Source organism: Choloepus didactylus, chromosome 7, assembly GCF_015220235.1.
Source record: "Choloepus didactylus isolate mChoDid1 chromosome 7, mChoDid1.pri, whole genome shotgun sequence".
NCBI lineage: Eukaryota > Metazoa > Chordata > Mammalia > Pilosa > Megalonychidae > Choloepus > Choloepus didactylus.
This window is the reverse complement of record NC_051313.1, coordinates 115,339,012-115,356,377: the sequence shown is the minus strand read 5'-3', so window position 1 is coordinate 115,356,377 and position 17,366 is coordinate 115,339,012. Positions and strand designations below refer to the sequence as shown.

The 17,366-nt window shown below is 41.9% G+C and overlaps 1 protein-coding gene across 2 annotated transcripts in view; it reads left to right on the top strand.

The window, feature by feature from the left end:
- The window catches only part of BRPF3 (bromodomain and PHD finger containing 3), a 41,344-nt gene extending 24,289 nt beyond the window's left edge, over positions 1-17,055 (top strand). For both annotated transcript variants that reach the window (XM_037842985.1, XM_037842984.1), the window contains exons 10-13: positions 6,426-6,523; positions 8,872-8,969; positions 12,643-12,797; positions 14,699-17,055. In XM_037842985.1, coding sequence (XP_037698913.1) covers positions 6,426-6,523; positions 8,872-8,969; positions 12,643-12,797; positions 14,699-14,882 — 535 coding nt within the window. In that variant the 3' untranslated portion in view covers positions 14,883-17,055. The remainder of the gene's footprint in view (positions 1-6,425; positions 6,524-8,871; positions 8,970-12,642; positions 12,798-14,698) is intronic.
- The last annotated feature ends 311 nt before the right edge of the window (positions 17,056-17,366 follow it).

The following is a 17,366-nucleotide window of genomic DNA, read 5'->3' as shown; positions in this document are numbered from 1 at the left end:
GTTCTCAAAAAAAAAAAAAAAAAAAAAAAAAAAAATTACAACATACACAAAGAAACAGGAAAGTATGGAAGTATGGCCCATTCACAGGAAAAAAAGAATTTGCCAGAAACCATCCCTGAGAAGCTCATACTTTAGAACTATTACTCAAAAACTTCAGTGAACTACAGGAATCCATATACAAAGAACTAAAGGAAATTAGGAAAACATTGTTTGAACAAAATAAAGAGATGGACATTATAAAAAGGATCCAAGCAAATTTTTGACCTGCCAAGTACAGTAATTGAAATGAAAAACTTATTAGATGGATTCAACAGCAGATGTGAACAGGCAGAAGGAAGGATCAGCAAACTTGAAGACAAGACTATTTAAATTATCCAATTTGAAGTGCAGAAATAATAAGCAATAAAGAATAATGAACAGAGCCTGATGGACCTGTGGGATAACATCAAGTGTACCAACAATATGCATCATCAGAGTCCCAGAAGGACAAGAGAGAGAGAAAAAGGCAGAGAAAACATTTGAAGAAATAATGGCCAAAAACTCCCCCAAGCCAATGAAAGGCATGAATATACACATCCAGGAAGCTCTGTGAACTCCAAGCAGAACAGACTAAGAGATCTACACTAGGACATGTGAAATTGTCAGAATCCATAGACAAAGATAAGATTTTTAATGTAGCAAGAGAGAAATGACTTGTCACATACAAGGGAACTCCAATAAGATTAACAGCGGATTTCTCATCAGAACCATGTGAACCTGAAGACAGTGGGATGACATATTTAAAGTCCTTAAAGAAAGAAACTGTCAACGAAGAATTCTGTATCCAGCAAAATTATCTTTCTAAAATGAAGGATAAATTAAGACACTTATAGATAAACAAAAACCGAAAGAGTTCATTACCAGAAGACCTGCCCTACAAGAAATGTTAAAGAGAGTCTTTCAGGCTGAATTAAAAGTATACTAGACAGTAACTTGAAGCCAGATGAAGAAATAAAGAACACAGGTAAATATAAAGTCCTGTATCATTGTCTTTTGGGGTTAAAACTGCTTTTTTTCTTTCCTTATGTGAATTAACAGGCAAATATGTAAAATAACATTTAAAATCTATGTTAATGGGCACACAGTGTATAAAGATATCATCAGAGACAATAACAATGTAAAGGGGGAGGGACAAATTTATAGGAGCAGAGAGTTTCTAAACTACTAAAACAAAGGTTAGTACTAATTGAACTAGGTTGTTATCAGTTTAAGATGATAATTGTAATTCCAAAGGTTACCGATAAGAAAATAACTAAAAATAAAGAGAAAAGGAAAGAAGAAGGGAATCAAATGGTATACTACCAAAAAATACAACTGAATTAAAAAAAAAAAACCCAAAAAACAAAAAAAAACAAACCAGGAATAATTGAGTAACAAAAAATTTACAAGACTTACAGAAAACAAATAGCTAAATGGCAAGAGTAAATTCTTCCTTCTCAGTTATTACTTTAAATGGCAAAGGATTAAACTCTCCTATTAGAAGCAGGGATTGGCAGATAGGATAAAAAAGTGTGATCCATCTATATGTTGTCTACAAAAGACTCACTTTAGGTACAAAAACCCAAAGAGGATGAATGTAAAGGGTAGAAAAAGATATTTCATGCAAGCAGTAATCAAAAGAGTGCTGGAATGTCTATATAATTGTTAAAAAAAAAAAAAAAAAAAGACTTGAAGCCAAAGAAGATTATTAGAGAAAAAAAAAGGATATTGTATATTGATAAAGGATTCAATGCAGCAGGAAGGTATAATGATTATATATTCATCTCTCAACACAGTCCCAAAATGTGTGAAGCAAAAATTGACAGAATTGAAGGGAATAGATAGCCCTCCAATAATAGTTGGAGACTTCAATACACCACTTTCAAATAGAACATCTGAGTTGAGGATTAGTAAGGAAATAGAGAACTTGAGCAACACTTTACCAATTAGACCTAAGAGACATATAGGTCTAACCAACAACAGCAGAATACACTCTTGAAGTGCACAGGGAACATTTTCCAGAATAGACCACTTGTTAGGCTACATATCAAATCTTAATAAGTTTAAAAATATTGGAATCATACAAAATATCTTCTCAGACCACAGTGGAATAAAGCTAGAAATGAATAATAGAAGGAAAACTAGAAAGTTTACAAACGTGAAAATTAAACAACACACTACAAAGCAACCAGTGGGTTAGAAAGAAATCACAAGGGAAATGAGGAAATATTTTGATTCGAATAAAAATGAAATACCACATACCAAAACTTGTGGGATGCAGGGAAGGCAAAGCTGAGTGCTCTAAATGCCTGCAGTGAAAAAGATCACAAATCAATAACCTAACTTCACAAGTAAAGAAACTAGAACAAGAGGAGCAAATTATACCCAAGTTAGTAGAAAGAAGGAAATAGTAAAGATCAAAGCAAAGGTAAATGAAATAGAGAATAGAAAAACAATAGAGAGAATCAATAAAACCCAAAGTTGTTTTTTTTTACAAGGTCAATAAAATTGACAAACCTTTAGCCACATTGACAGAAAAAGGGAGGACATGTGTTGGTTTGGAAATGTTATGTACCCCCAGAAAAGGCCATGTTTTTTTAAATCCATTCTTGTGAGTACAGACCTATTGTGGTGGGACCTTATGATTAGGTTGCTTCAATTGAGATGTGACCCAGCCCATTCAAGATGAGTCTTAATCCTTTACTGGAGTCCTTTATGAGAGGATAAAAGTCAGAAACATTTTGGAGAGAGGGGAGGGAGAGAAATGCCCTGGAGATGCTAAGAGAGAACCCACAGGTACTCAGAAAGTCACTGTCATAAGAAGCTGAAAGCAGTGGAACCTGGGAGTGAAGATGCTGGCCATGTGCCTTCCTGTGTGACAGAGGAACCTCAGATGCCAGCAGCCTTTCTTCAGAGAAGGTATCCTCTTGTTGATGTCTTAATTTGGACGTTTTCACAGCCTTAGAATTGTAACTTGTAATCTAATAAATCCCCATTGTTAAAAGCCAACCCATTTCTGGTATATTGCGTTTCAGCAGCTTTAGCAAACTGAAATAGGACACAAATAATTAAAATCAAGAATGAACATTAGGACATAACTATTGACCTTTCAGAAATAAAAAGAAGTATAAGAGGGTACTATGAACGACTATATGCCAGCAAATTAGAAAACCTAGATGAAATGGGTAAATCTCTAGATGTATACGAATTACTTAATCTGACACAATAAGAAATAGAAAACCTCAAAAGACCTATTACAAGTAAGGAGATTAAATTAAAAACCTCCCAACAAAGAAAAGTCCAGGACCAGATGAATGCACTGCTGAATTCTACCAAACATTTAAAGAAGATTTAACACCAGTCCTTCTCAAACTCTCCCAAAAAATAAAAGAGGAGGGATTACTTCCTAACTCAGTCTAGGATGCCAGCATTACCCTAATACCAAAGCCAGATAAGACACCACAAGAAAAGAAAAATCCGTTATGAATATAGATGCAAAAATCCTCAACAAAATATGTCAAACTGAATCCAACAGTATATTAAAAGGATTATACACCATGACCAAGTGGAATTTATTACAGGAATACAAGGATAGTTAACAATAGAAAGAAGTAGAAAAACTTATGATCATCTCAATTGATGCAGAAAAGGCATTTGACGATATCCAATATTCTTTCATGATTAAGACACAGAAAACCAGGAATAGGAAGGGTCTTTCGCAACATGATACAAAACATTTATTAAAAATCCACAGTAAATGCATACTCAATGGTGAAAGGCTGAAAGCGTTCCCTCTAAGATTAGGAACAAGATGAGGTTGCCTGCTGTCACCACTATTCAATATTGTACTGGACATTATAGCTGGAGGAATCATGCAAGAGAAAGAAATAAAAGGCATCCAAATTGGGATGAATGTAAGATAAACATGCAGAAGTCAGTTGGATTTCTATACACCAGTAACGAACGATCTGAAAAGGAAATCAAGAAAACATTGCATTTGCAATAGCATCTAAAAGAATAAAATACCTAGGAATAAATTTAATCAAGGAAATGAAAGACTTGTACACTGAAAACTACCAAACATTTATTTATAGAAGACTTAAATAAATAGAAAGATCCCATGTTCATGAATTGGAAGACTTAATATTGTTAAAATATTAATACTGTCCAAAGTGATCTACAATTTCAATCCAGTCCCTATCAAAATTCCAACAGCCTTTTTTGCAGAAATGGAAAAGCAGACCCTCAGATTCATAACGAATTACAGGGGGCTCTGAATAGCCAAAACAATCTTGAAGAAGAACAAAGTTGGGGGACTCACACTTCTTGGCTTCAGAACTTACTACAAAGCTACAGTAATTAAGATAGTGTGGTACTGGCATAAGGATAGACATGTAGACCAGTGGAATAGAATTGAGAATCCAGAAATAAATCCACACATCTATGGCCAGTTGATTTTTGACAAGGGTGCCAAGTCCATTCTCTGGGGAAAGAATAGTCTCTTAAACAAATGGTGCTGGGACAACTGGTAATCCACATGCAAAAGAATGAATGAGGACCCCTACCTCTCACTTTTGTGCATCAAAGCACATTATAAAGAAATTGAAAAGGCAGCCTACAGAATGTGAAAAAATATTTGGAAACCATATATCTGATAAAGGTTTAATATCCAGAATACATAAAGAACTACAAAACCCACAAGAAGTCAAATAACCTAATTAAAAAATTGGCCACAAATTTGAATAGACATTTCTATGAAAAGATAATCAAATGGCCAATAAGTATATAAAAAGATGTTGTACATCCTTAGTCATTAGAGAAATACTATGAGATACCGCTTCATACCCAATCTGATGGCTATTATTTAAAAAAGACTTAAAATAAGTGTTGGCAAGTATGCATAGAAATAGGAGCCCTCTTAATTGTTGGTGGGAATTTTAAATGGTGCAGCCACTGTGGAAAACAATTTGGTAGTTCTTCAGAAAGTTAAATATAGAATTACTATATGACCCAACAATTCCACTCCTAGGTATATATACCAAAGAATTGAAAACAGGGACTTGGATAGATAGTTGTATACTGTTTTAGTTTGCTAAGGCTGACGAAATGCAATATACCAGAAATGAGTTGACTTTTACAATGGGGATTTATTAACTTACCAGTTTACAGTGAAAAATGTCCAAATTAAGGCATCAACAGGAAGATACTTTGACCCTCTGTCACATTGGCCAGGCACATGGTGACGTCTGCTGTTCTCTCCCTTCTCTCCTGGGTTTTGTTTGCTTCTGGCTTCTGGCTGTGTGGCTTCCTCTCAGTTTCTCTGGGGCTTTTTTCTGTGTCTTCTGTTTTTTATCCTTTTATAAAGGACTCAAGTAAGAGGATTAAGACCCATTGGGGCATTCATCAACTGAAATAACCTAATCAAAAGGTTCCACCCAAATAAGGCTGTACCCACAGGAATGGATTAAAAGAACCTGATCTTTTCTGGGGTACATACAGCTTCAAACCGTCACATGTACCCCTGTTCATCACAGTATTATTTGAAATAGCCAAAATGTGGAAGCAACCCAAGAGTCTTAACAATAGATGAATAGATAAAATGTGGTGTTTCCATACAATGGAATATTGTGTAGCCATAAAAAGAAGTAAAATGCTGGTACACATTACATCTTGGGAGAACCCTAAAGACATGTTGAGTGAAATAAGCCAGACACAAAAGGACAAGTATTGTATGATTTCTCTTATATGAAATGCTTAGAATAAGCAAATTCATAGAGACAGAAAGCAGAATAGAGCTTACCAGAGATGGGAGGGAAGGAGGAATGGGGAGTTATTGCTAAATGAGTATGAGTTTTGGTTTGGAAAGATGAAAATACTCTGGAAATAGTGGTGAAAGTTACACAGTATTGTCAATGTATTTAATGTCAAAGAATTGTTTACTTAAAATAGTTAAAATGATTTTTATGTTACATGTATTTTACCACAATTAAAAAGAAATAATTTATAAAAATAGATAGATGTGTTCCTAAAGAAGAAGTAATGTGAACTACAGATTAAAGAATTCTGGGCATTAATGAAAAGTCCTCTCCTGTAGCAAGGCTGCTTAGAACCTGATTTCTGACCAGTGACCAGGTTTATTTTTCCTCTTCTGATGAAGTCCAAGGTTTCCGGGTTGTCTTCCAGGTTCAGTCCTTCCACATGGGTGAAATGGTTCCTCAAAGCTTCATGGGAAATTTTTGGTCAGAAATGTGTGATGGTTTAGTGTGCATTTTTAGGGGAGGGTGAGGGACCATTCTCCCTGAAGGCTTTTTTGAAGCTGCACTCCTGCCAAAGATGGGAGAGCAGGAGTGGGCGTGTTTGTCTTTGAAATTGCTCATTTCTTCCCTTTCTCCCTGCTCTGTGTGTAGTAGTCTGATGCCCCCAAAACGCAGCCGTGGGAAGCCAGCCCTGTCTCGAGTGCCCTTCCTGGAAGGTGTGAATGGAGACTCTGACTACAACAATTCAGGTGAGGAGCAGTGTTCAGATGGAGTTCTGGGAGGCCAGGCCTGAGGAGCCAGCCCTGTGGGCTGCTGCCCGATTGGGGCTCCGAACGAAGGTAGCTCGTTCCTGAGATTGTCCAAAACTCTGGCAGAGGGCAAGAAGGTGGCCCTCACACTCAGGTCATTCATCATCTTATTATTTATTAATTCATCCTAAATGTGAATAGTTAATACATTCCCTAGGTAACAGAAAGCAAAAAGGTACAAAAGAATATATAAGGAATGGCTATCACTCACCTCCCTGGAATAACTACTTTTTGTTTTTCAGAAGATTATCTATACATACACAAGCCAAATCTTGTGTATATATCCAAGTCAGAGAGTAGAGAAGCCTAATAGACATATGCTTTTTATTCACTTAATAATATGTCTTGGAAACCCTTCTGTATTAGTACCCACAGAGCTGCCTTGTGCTTTTGATTGGCTACCTGGTGTTTCAGTATATAAGAGTGCCAGAATTTACTTAGTCAGCCACTAAAGATGGACATTGAGATTGCTTTCACTTATTTGCTGTCTTAATCAATGCTGCAGTGGGCAACTTTGTACCTAGATCATTTTGTACACACGAGGAATATATCTAAAGAAGTAGAATTGCTATATTGAAGGAAGGGTACACTTATAATTTTGATAGATACTGCCAGTGTGTCCTCACTAGAGTAATCAGTAATAGCCTCTATCACTGAATCTTTTCATATAACCCTGTAATTTCATGTTTTCCAATGCTTTCTGCCCTCTCCTCTTGAGGCATTCTAGTCCATCTGGTCCAACCATTAAATACATGGGTCTCGCCTCCTTGGATCAATGGGATAAAGGGCAGGGAAGGGCCAAGAAGAAAGGGGTGGGCTGGCACTCAGGTGGAGCCGGTGCAGGGCCATCTGTTCTTCTCTGTGCTCTCCTCTGTGCAGCCCTCCCGTAGAGCCTTCTTGGGTCTCCCTGTGTGAAGCTTCCATCCAACACACGGGCTTTAGGGCTTCTCTTCTCTTTCCTTTTTCCCTCACCAGCAGTTTCTTTCTCGTATGTGTGTTGATGAATGCCTGCCTTGTGTGTTTCATCACTGTCTGTGACTGTCAGCTCCCAGAAGGCTCATGTCTAGGTGAATTTGTACAGCATCTAGAACAAGACTGGGAGCAGATTGGCACAGACTCGTACTTCTGGTGGTGATGTTTTATTCTTATTTTAAAAACTTAACATACTTGTTAAAATGATGCCAAAGGAAATTTAAGAAGGAAATTGACTTCCCACAATCCCATCACTTTAACACAATTGTCTTCATTTCTCTGTGTTCCCTTCTGTTATTTTTAGGCACATTTTTAACAAAACTGCTAATCCTAAATACACGTACTTTCTTATTCTGCTTTTTTTGATGTTATCTCATACTTTTTTCATGTTGACATATAATCTTTCTATGTCTCATTTTATTGGAACAATGTATCTTCCAATCTATGGCATTATAATTTACTTAACTGTTCTATTGTTAGACATTTGGGTTTTTTCCAGCTTTTGATATTGTACATAATTCTGTTCAAAATCCTTTTATTCATTTGTAAAGTTATTTTGCTTAGAATAAATTCCCAGGGTAGGAATTTACTGAATTAGATGGTTCATACATTTTTTATGGCTCTTGATACATACTGCCAAATTATATTCCAAAAGAATTGGACTGGTCTGAAATTTCATTAGCAGTTTATGATTGTACCAGTTTCCCCACAGCCTGCCTCTTCAGTATTGGGTTTTATTTTTCTGTTCTATTGCTATTGACTCAATAGGTACTATCAGTACCTCATTATTATTTTAGTACATTTAAAAAAAAAATTATAAATGAGAGTAGTAATGTTTCCCACTCTCTGGGATTTGGGCCTTTTCCTTGGTTGAGTATGGTCATCTCCCCGTTCCCAGTTTATAGACGTGGGCAGGGGGCACAAGGTTCCTTTCTGTTCACAAGCATTGGCAAGGCACCCATTCATGTGTGTCAGAACATTGGCTGCAGAACAAAGTAAGCCAAAGAGATGTGTCTGTCCAGGTGGGATTTTCTAGGGCTGCTTTTGTGTTATAGCAGCAGAGATGAATAGATGTAATAGAGACCATGTGGCTTGCAAAGCCTAAAATATCTGCAGTCTTGCCCTCTACAGAAAAAGTTTGCCAACCCCTGATCTAGTCTTAAGAACTTCTTATAAGGTAGGGGAGAGGAAGGGTGGAAGGGATGTCACTGACTCATTCCTAGGTTAACCCAGTCAAATGGAGGCCACAGGCAGGACTTCTGGGCACCATTCCGAGTCCCCTTCGGGCGCTGTCTCCTCCCCTCCCCCAACCCCAGGCAGAAGCCTCCTGATGCCCTTTGAAGACCGCGGAGACCTGGAGCCCCTGGAGCTGGTGTGGGCCAAGTGTCGAGGCTACCCCTCTTACCCCGCCTTGGTGAGTCTGCCCCAGACGCCACCCTCCTACCTCCCCTGGACGATTCTGGCCCCTGCCTTGTCTCAGGAGTTTAATTGATTGGATCAAGCCAGCAGAGTGTGATGGGAGTTAGGGTGACTTTAGCTATAGAATGAAGGGAGGTTTTACCCCAGCCTGGGTGGGTCAAACCCAAGTTCCCAGCTTTCGGCGCTTAATGTAGGGCTAAAAGTATACAGAGAGACACTTGAGTTCTTAGAGTTGGGTTTTTACATGTATAAAATTAATAAGTGCTCATTATAGGAAATTTAAAAATATACTTGTTAATGTCTAGATGTTTTATTCATCATATGTCATACTCAGTCCTTGAAATACTGACACAGGTATGGTTATTCCATTTTATAAGGAAGAAAACTGTGGTCGTCCAGCTGCTACGTGGCAGGGTTGGAATTTGAGCTCAGGGCTCTAAATGTGTGGTGCCAAAGCCTGTACTGAGCCACTGAGTTCAAAGTCACCCACAGTCAGAGATAACTTTGTGGTATATATCCATCCACCCTTTTTCTTAATGAATAAATATGCAAATATAGGAGACCATACTCTGTTTTTAACCTCCATTTCACTCATCAGTATGCTGTGAATGTGCACGTCTGATGCCACTGAACATTCTTGGTCAACATCACTTTTAATGACTGCATTGTCTTCAGTTGCATGCATGTATCATAATTTAACCATTTCCTGGTTGGTCATTTAAAGTTTTTCCAACTTACATAGCTACCAATAAACATCATTGCAGCTTTACCTTTGTTTACATCCATGATTATTTCTTTACAGTGAATTCTTAGGAGCCTACTTCCTGGGCCGAAGTCTATACAAAATTCTATGGCTTTCATATGAATTGCCCTTCAGAAAATTAGTTCCAGTTTATACTTCCAGCAGTAGCTAAAACTTCTGTTTCTCCCACGTATTCACCACCTTGTTTGTCATTTCTTAAGACTCCTTATGGAGAAGTAATGGCCACTTGACTCTGTGGATATGAAGTCAAAAAGATATCCCTGATTCTAAACCTTTGGGGCATGGCGGAATCACCTTGGAGAACTTTTTAACAATGCAGATGCTGAGGTCCCACTCCAGAACTGCCAACTTAGAATCTCAGGGCCAGTTGGAGGCATGTATATTTTTTTAAAAGCTTCCTGCACCCCACCAACATCTTGCATGCACATAGAGCTCTGGATTTCTCCCTGCTCTTTCATTACCTGTGACTCATTTGACACTAACAGTAGTCTCTTAAGGAAAAGAGGGCAGGATGTCTGAACCCTTTTGGACACTTGAAAAACTGTAGCTTAAAGAGGTTATACAATTTGTTGGGGCCATGTTGGAACCGATGTTGCCTGCCTGACCCCCACCTTGGTAGGGCCAGGCATGGTAAATCCACACAGCGACCTTCACTTCACAAAGCTCCCTCCACTTCTCAACCACTTCTGGCCTGCCATTTGTGAGGCCGCGGGTCCCCCAGTTTAGCTCACTAAAGAAATGGATTAAGGCTATGTAAGTTGGTATTTTAAGAAACCTCACAGTGCAAAAGAGCCAGTCTAAAGTTAGTTTTCTTTTTTTTAAATTTTCTTAATCATACATTCGTTTTTTCATTATTAAAGAAATTCAACCATCACCTGAAAAACCCACCACCTGAACATAGCCTGTGGTTTTATTTTGGTGTACGTTCTCCCAGTCTTTTTCCTATGCATACTTAAATAGGTCCTTGTCTCCATAGTGATATACAGTTTTTAATTGGGTTTTTTTTTCCCCCTCTATTTTTGGGGCTCTTTTTAAAAAAAAAAGGTTTGTGTTTTTTTACTGTAAAAATAATATATCCACATTGTAGGAATTTTAGAAAAATAGAGAAAAAGAAGCAATGCAAACCTCACCATCTAACATGTTTATTATAAACCTTTTGTATTGTTCTATTTATTGTTTATTTTACATAGTTATAGTAATAGTGTATGTTCAGATTTATTAATGTATGAAATTGCATCACAAGCTTTATTTACATGTTGTTTCACATCTGCGTAATACCCCATTGAATGAATGGACCATTATTTACTAATTTGGGGACACATTTGCAACTGTCTTCTTAAAAAGGGAGAAGAGCTCTCCCCAAATGGCAGGCTTATCCACCTTGCTTTTGTCCTGGGAGCAGATTTTCCACAATCCACCCTCTGCAAGCACCCTCAGTTCCAAGACAGGGTCCAGGATGGCCCCATGAAGAGGAAACATATCAGAGTAGCCCCACCATCTCATTCGATAATCAGGAAAGCCCAGGAGCGTTTATATGGTGGTTCTCGATAGGACCCTTTGCTGCATCCCTGCAAGGACAGACTGATTGATCTGGGAGAAAGAGTTTTGACCAGATTACATAGCTGGAGGGTGGTGGGGAGGGTGATTCTTCAACTGTAGTAAACTCTTAACCACAGTACCTGCTCTTAAGAGGGATGCAGGGAAACTGGCAGATACCCAAAAGTAAATAATGAGAGCAGTTTATTATAAGAAGTGGCCCCCTGAGAAAGAGTTAGGAATTATGATTGCTCAGTCTCTGGAGGAGACTGCTTCCTCAGTAAGTTTCCAAGTCTCTCTGGCCTTAGTGCCCAGAGATTATCAGCCCCTGGAAGCAGGGTCTGTGTAGGAGGCAGCAGGCAGGAGAGGCCCAAGTCTTGCCCAGGTTTCTGGTTTTAGTCAGCCAGCTGCATCCTCCTTCTGTGCTTCCTCTGTCAGCTAACATCTGCCCCACAGACTTCCAGCATCAGCAAGAATATGAAATAAGATAATTATGTGTGAATAATTAAGAGCTTTTGTAACTTTGAAAGTGCTCCATAGAGAGCTGGAGAATTGTTGTCTTGATGCTGCGAGGCATTTTGCTGAGCACCTGCTCTGAACTAGGCAGCTCTACACAAGACAGGCCCAGCCCCTGCCCTTGTGGGGCTTGCATTCTCAAGGGTTAATTCCTCCAATGGTCTTTGTTTTCCAGTCATCATTCTCTCTGCTCCAGCCCCCTCTGAGCTCAATCTTCTTTCTGTACACTGAGCCTTTTCTCGGATCTTGGTGGGCAGGCAGAGCCCCTTGGATTACTATGGAGGTGTCACAAATGTATCTGGTCCATGCCTGAGGAAGAACTGTAGTCAGACAGTCAGACAGGAAGGTGTGGGTAACCAGGGGCTCTGTTAGATAGAACCAAAGAGAAGGGCTTTCCTACTGGTGCAGAACCTTCTTCATAGCCATGATGCTTGGGCAGGCCCCTAAGTGCTTGAGGTTAATTGCGAGGGAAATGAACAGGGAAAAAATGCCTCTAATCTTCTGCTCTACAGGAGATTGGGAGGAAAGGTTTGCCTACCTGGCCTGGACATTAGAGGTGCCCCATTCGGTTCTGATATCCACACACTGGCTTTGTACTATTTCTCTGTCAGTTCTATGGTCTGACAGCTCCTCATTGGAAGGCCTGATTGGGCACAGCCAGAGATTAGGACAGTGAACTGCAGAAACAGTCAAGATTTCTGTCTTGGGGTACTGCGGGTCAAGGAACAGGTCAGCACCTCCAACACATGGTTATAGGCAGGACCAAGCTCCTGCATAGCTTTGGTGTGGGGTGGGGCATCCTGCCCACCCCCTCCACCCCCAGCTTAGTGCCCATCTCCTTTCTTGCCTCCAGATCATCGATCCCAAGATGCCCCGGGAAGGCCTCCTGCACAATGGCGTCCCCATCCCTGTGCCGCCACTGGATGTGCTGAAGCTGGGAGAACAGAAACAGGCAGAAGCTGGAGAGAAACTCTTCCTTGTCCTCTTCTTTGACAACAAGCGCACCTGGTGAGTGGGTGCTGCTGCCAGGGGTAGGCCCACACCACAGTGTGGGCCAGGGGGCTCAGACTGGAAGGCTGTCCACATGCTGAAGTGCCTTGGAGGCACACAGAGGTGTTGTAGGCTTGGTTACCCCAGCCTCCAGCCAGCTGAAGGATAAGGTGCTGTTGGTCAGCAGTTGGCCTGCACTTAACTGTGTTGTGTTAACTGAGGGGTATCATAGACTAGATTCCCTAAGAAACATTTTGAGATGGAGACTTGAATTAAGGGGTTTATTAGAGATAGCTCTCAAATCAAAACCTGTGGGTGGTGAGGGAGGCAGCACTGGGCAGAGGAAGAAGTTGAACTGCAATGCACTTGGAACAGAGGCCTCAGGTGTTCCTAGGGGGAGCTCTGGAGCTGGGTGGCCTGTTAGAGACATGAGGGCTTGGGGCGTACCTTTGTACCTTTGTACCACTTTCCATCAATGAGTCATGGGGGGGTGGGCGTGGCCTTGGGCAAGGCATTTCCCTTGGTGGAGGTCCTTGAGAGGGACTCAGCTCAGAGCCCTGGAGTTGCCAACACTTGCAGAAGCTGCAGAAATGAGTGCCTCAGCCCTGGGGTTTCTGGGTGGTGCAGTGCCATGTCCACTACCGGGGGCTTGCTCAGTCATGGTTTACAAACACTTTAGTTTTTCTGAGCACCAGCAGGATCGTGCTTTCACTTCTGCCTCTGTTGAATGAGAAGGTAGGACTTGCTAGTAAAAATAATGAAGATGATGATAATAATAATAATAGCAGCTACCATTTATTGAGTGCTTTTCTTGCTGCCACGTATTGACTGTCCATATACAAAATGCTTTACATACATGATCGCATTTTAATTCTCACAATAACCCCATTTTGCAGATGAGGAAAATGATGCTCAGAAAGCCAGGACTCCTTAGCCAGAAATGGGATGTAAACCAAGATCTGGCTTTCTTAGTTTCCCAGTTATTAAAACAAATACCATACAGAGGGTTGACCTAAACAGTGGGAATTTATTGTCTCATGGTTTTGAGGTTAGGAGAAGTCCAAAATCAATGTGTCAGCAAAGCAGTGCTTTCTCTCTGAAGACTAACTTTCTGGGGCTAGCTGCTGGCGATCCTCCAGTGCTTGGCTTTTTCATCATGAGGTAGTGTACACGGGAGACTTTTTTCTCCTTTCTCTTTTGGGTTCTGTTGACTTCCAGCTTCTCTTCCCGGTGGCTTTCTCCTGTTTCCAATTTCCTCTGCTTATGAGGACTTCCGCCCTATTGGATTAAGTCCCACCCTCATTCTTTTTGAACACACTTTAACTAATGTCTTCAAAGGTCCTATTTACAAATGGGTTCACACTCACATGTCCAAGGGTTGGGACTTGAACATGTTTTTTGTGGGCGACGTGATTTAATCCCAACACTGGCTCTGTAGTATGTCCTCTTAGCTGCATGTTAGACCTTTTAAAAAAAACACTCATGCCAAAGTGCAGTCCCCACAAGAGATCAGTTAATCGATTCCTGGCACCAGCACCACTTCCTAGCTATAGCTCCCTTATTCCCCAAGGCAGGGTGAGGCCCAGAGGCCTGCGAGCTGTGTACTCCAGAGTGGCTCACCTGGTCCCAGAGGGCAGTGGATGGGCCTCTCTTCTCCTGGGCCCTGACAGCCCTCCAAGCAGAGTGCCCTGGGGCCCAGGAAAGGATCTGGCTGCAAAAAAGGGATCCTGCAGCTCTTCCCACCCCTGCACACCCTGCCTGGTCTGGCCATTGGTGGCCACCTGCCTGGGGTGTCCCATTCTGCCTTCTTGAACCCTCTCCCTGGCCTGCTCTGTGCCCAAACCCAGGCAGGTTGGCACAGAAGAGCCCCTTCATGGGACCCATCACAGCCCAGGTGTCTTAATGTTCTTCCATTTCAGGCAGTGGCTTCCGAGGGACAAAGTCCTGCCCCTGGGCGTGGAAGATACTGTGGACAAGCTCAAGATGCTGGAAGGCCGCAAGACCAGCATCCGCAAATCTGTGCAGGTGGCCTACGACCGTGCAATGATCCATCTGAGCCGTGTCCGGGGGCCCCACTCCTTCGTCACCTCCAGCTACCTATAAGGACGGGGCCTACCCTGCCTCTGCCTGCCCCAACCAGACATGTGGCTGGCAGCTTCCCCTTTTCATGGCAGGCCAGAGACTGGGGCTGTGTCCCCCTTCCCCCCAGTTTTGACCAACTGCTTGTTTTTCTTGCGGGCCTGCCATGTGCCAAAAACTCCTACCTGCGGTCCTTCAGGGACTAATCCACTAAAGAACTGGTTAGAAGTAGAAACATCTGTGGGCTTGGGCCCAGCTAAGGACATGGACCTGGCCTGGAGGGCAAGGGATCCTGGGCTCTGTCCTGAGGGGCTGCCTGGTCCCCTCCACCCCACTCCCAACGAAGTACACCTCAGGGCAGCGAGACTCCTACATTGATCCCAGAGGTGCTGTGAATACACTAGGGTCCCGCGGGGAATCTCACCGAGCTCACCCTTTCTCCCCGTTGTCATCCGTTTGCATACCTCTTCCCTGTCCCATCTTCTGCACCCATGCCTGTTCTCTGTCTCTTTCCCATGTTCCCCTCTATGTTCCTTTCCTTACTTTCTCTTGTGCCAAACTGACAGAAATGTAACCAAACTGGTCGTCTTATTTAATGTCTCTTCCCCTTGAGGCCAGCTGCTGTGCTAGGTGGGTGCCCTGCCTGGCTCCTCAGGACTGAGGCCAGCACCCCACCTGGGATGACTCTACCAGCACCCCCTCCATATACACCCATGGACTTTCATATCTGCTCCAAACATGCAGCACTGAGAATTTGTCCCCTTGGATTGCAGGCAGGGCCCTCCTGCCCTCTTCTGGTCTCATTGAGAGGTGGGCTGAGGCTGGGGGTGGGGCAGGCTCCAGTGAGCAGACCAGGCTGGTGGTGCTTTGTGTCCATCTGTCCACATGGATGTTGAGGGTTGTGGAGGTGGAGTTCTGCAGGCCCTGCAGCTGGGGTTGTCCCCTGACCACTCCCATCCTCTCCTCATGGGCTTTTCTTTTTCTGCACCTGCATCCGTAAGCCTCACTCTCCACCACCATGCATGGCACAGTGCCTGCAGCCAAGCATCTTCTGTCCTGCCCAGCCTCTGCTGCTCCTGCTTCTGAACTCCAGGGAATGCAGAGCTTCTATGTCAAACCCTCTGTCCCCTTTCCTCTTTCCCTTCAAGCTTCTCCCCACCATCACCTTCTCAAAAAATGGAAGGAAAAAAAACTGTGAATGGGGAATGCTGACTGACGAACCACACAACTTTCAGAGGCTTTGATGTCTGTTCTCTGGATGTTTCTTTTCACCTCTTAAGCACCAAAGTCGCAGGGCCGGGTTGCAGGCCACTGATCGCCATGTTGATTTTTATTAACCTGATGTTCTTTTTAATTGTTTAAATTTTTCATAGGGGAGTTTTGGACAAAACGAAGTCACTGGGGAGTCACTGCCATTTTTACACAGTTGACTTTTTAAAAATACAACCAACTAACCACCACAACTTCTTATACATTTGGGACATGAGCCAGAGTTTAAAAGGAAACCAACAAAACTATCTGTAACATAAAGGATGGGGTTTTGGATTTTGTACAATAATAAAAATACAATACAGCATATAGCTAGGGAAGGACGTGGTGTATATAATTGTAAAATACTGTTCTAAATTATTCAGGCCTCTAGTTTCCATTATTGGGGTCCTCCATTGTGTGGCTGAGTATTTTAAATGCACACAGTGTCGTTTATTAAAGGAGCCAATGCTTCCCCCTTCCCCAGGTAGTTTGGTCAGCTGTGGACTTTGTGACCTGTGTCTAAACTTGTGTTTTATGATCTTGGGGCTTTCACTCTCTTTCTATTTCTATCTCTATGTCTATCAATCGCTTTCCCCAACGCTTTCTCTTTTTTTGTCTCTTTTATTCAGTCTCTGAATCTTTTAGTCTCTCTCTGAGTCTCCTTTTTAAAAATGCTCTTTTAGAACGGGAAACGGCTCAGATCCTGCTGTGGCATGGGGCCTACGTGTCTCTGTCGCGTCTGCTGTGAAGCACATGATGCTCTATTTATTGTAGAAAGTGACTTTATTTGCTTTCTAGAATTGTTTATAACAGATGCTATAAGAGAGGTAATAAACAAAAAAATCTATGCTTGTAAAGAATACAAAAGTTAATTTTACCTACTATAATATGACTGTCTGAAACTTATTTTCTCTCCGAGAAATAAATGTTCTAATGGGCAGCAGTTGCTGTGATGTGTTTGGTGTAATCAGTGGTGGGCTGCCCCCTCTTCCTAATTCCTACAGCCCATCCCCTCCTCCACAAGGTCTCAGGCAGTTAGGATGGGTTGTCCAGCTGTTCCAGGCTCTTAGCTGGAGTGGGCTTTGTCTGTCTCTTGGACCCTTGGAAAGGGCTAGAGGATGGGCTCTGGCATTGTTTCCCTTCCATACGGCACCTGGATGCTGTGGAGGGTGCAACCTACCTCCCCATGCCTTGGCTTCTCTGGCCATGTTCCTTTAGGGGCACCTGTTCCTCATTCAGGTGGAGAAGAGGAAGTAA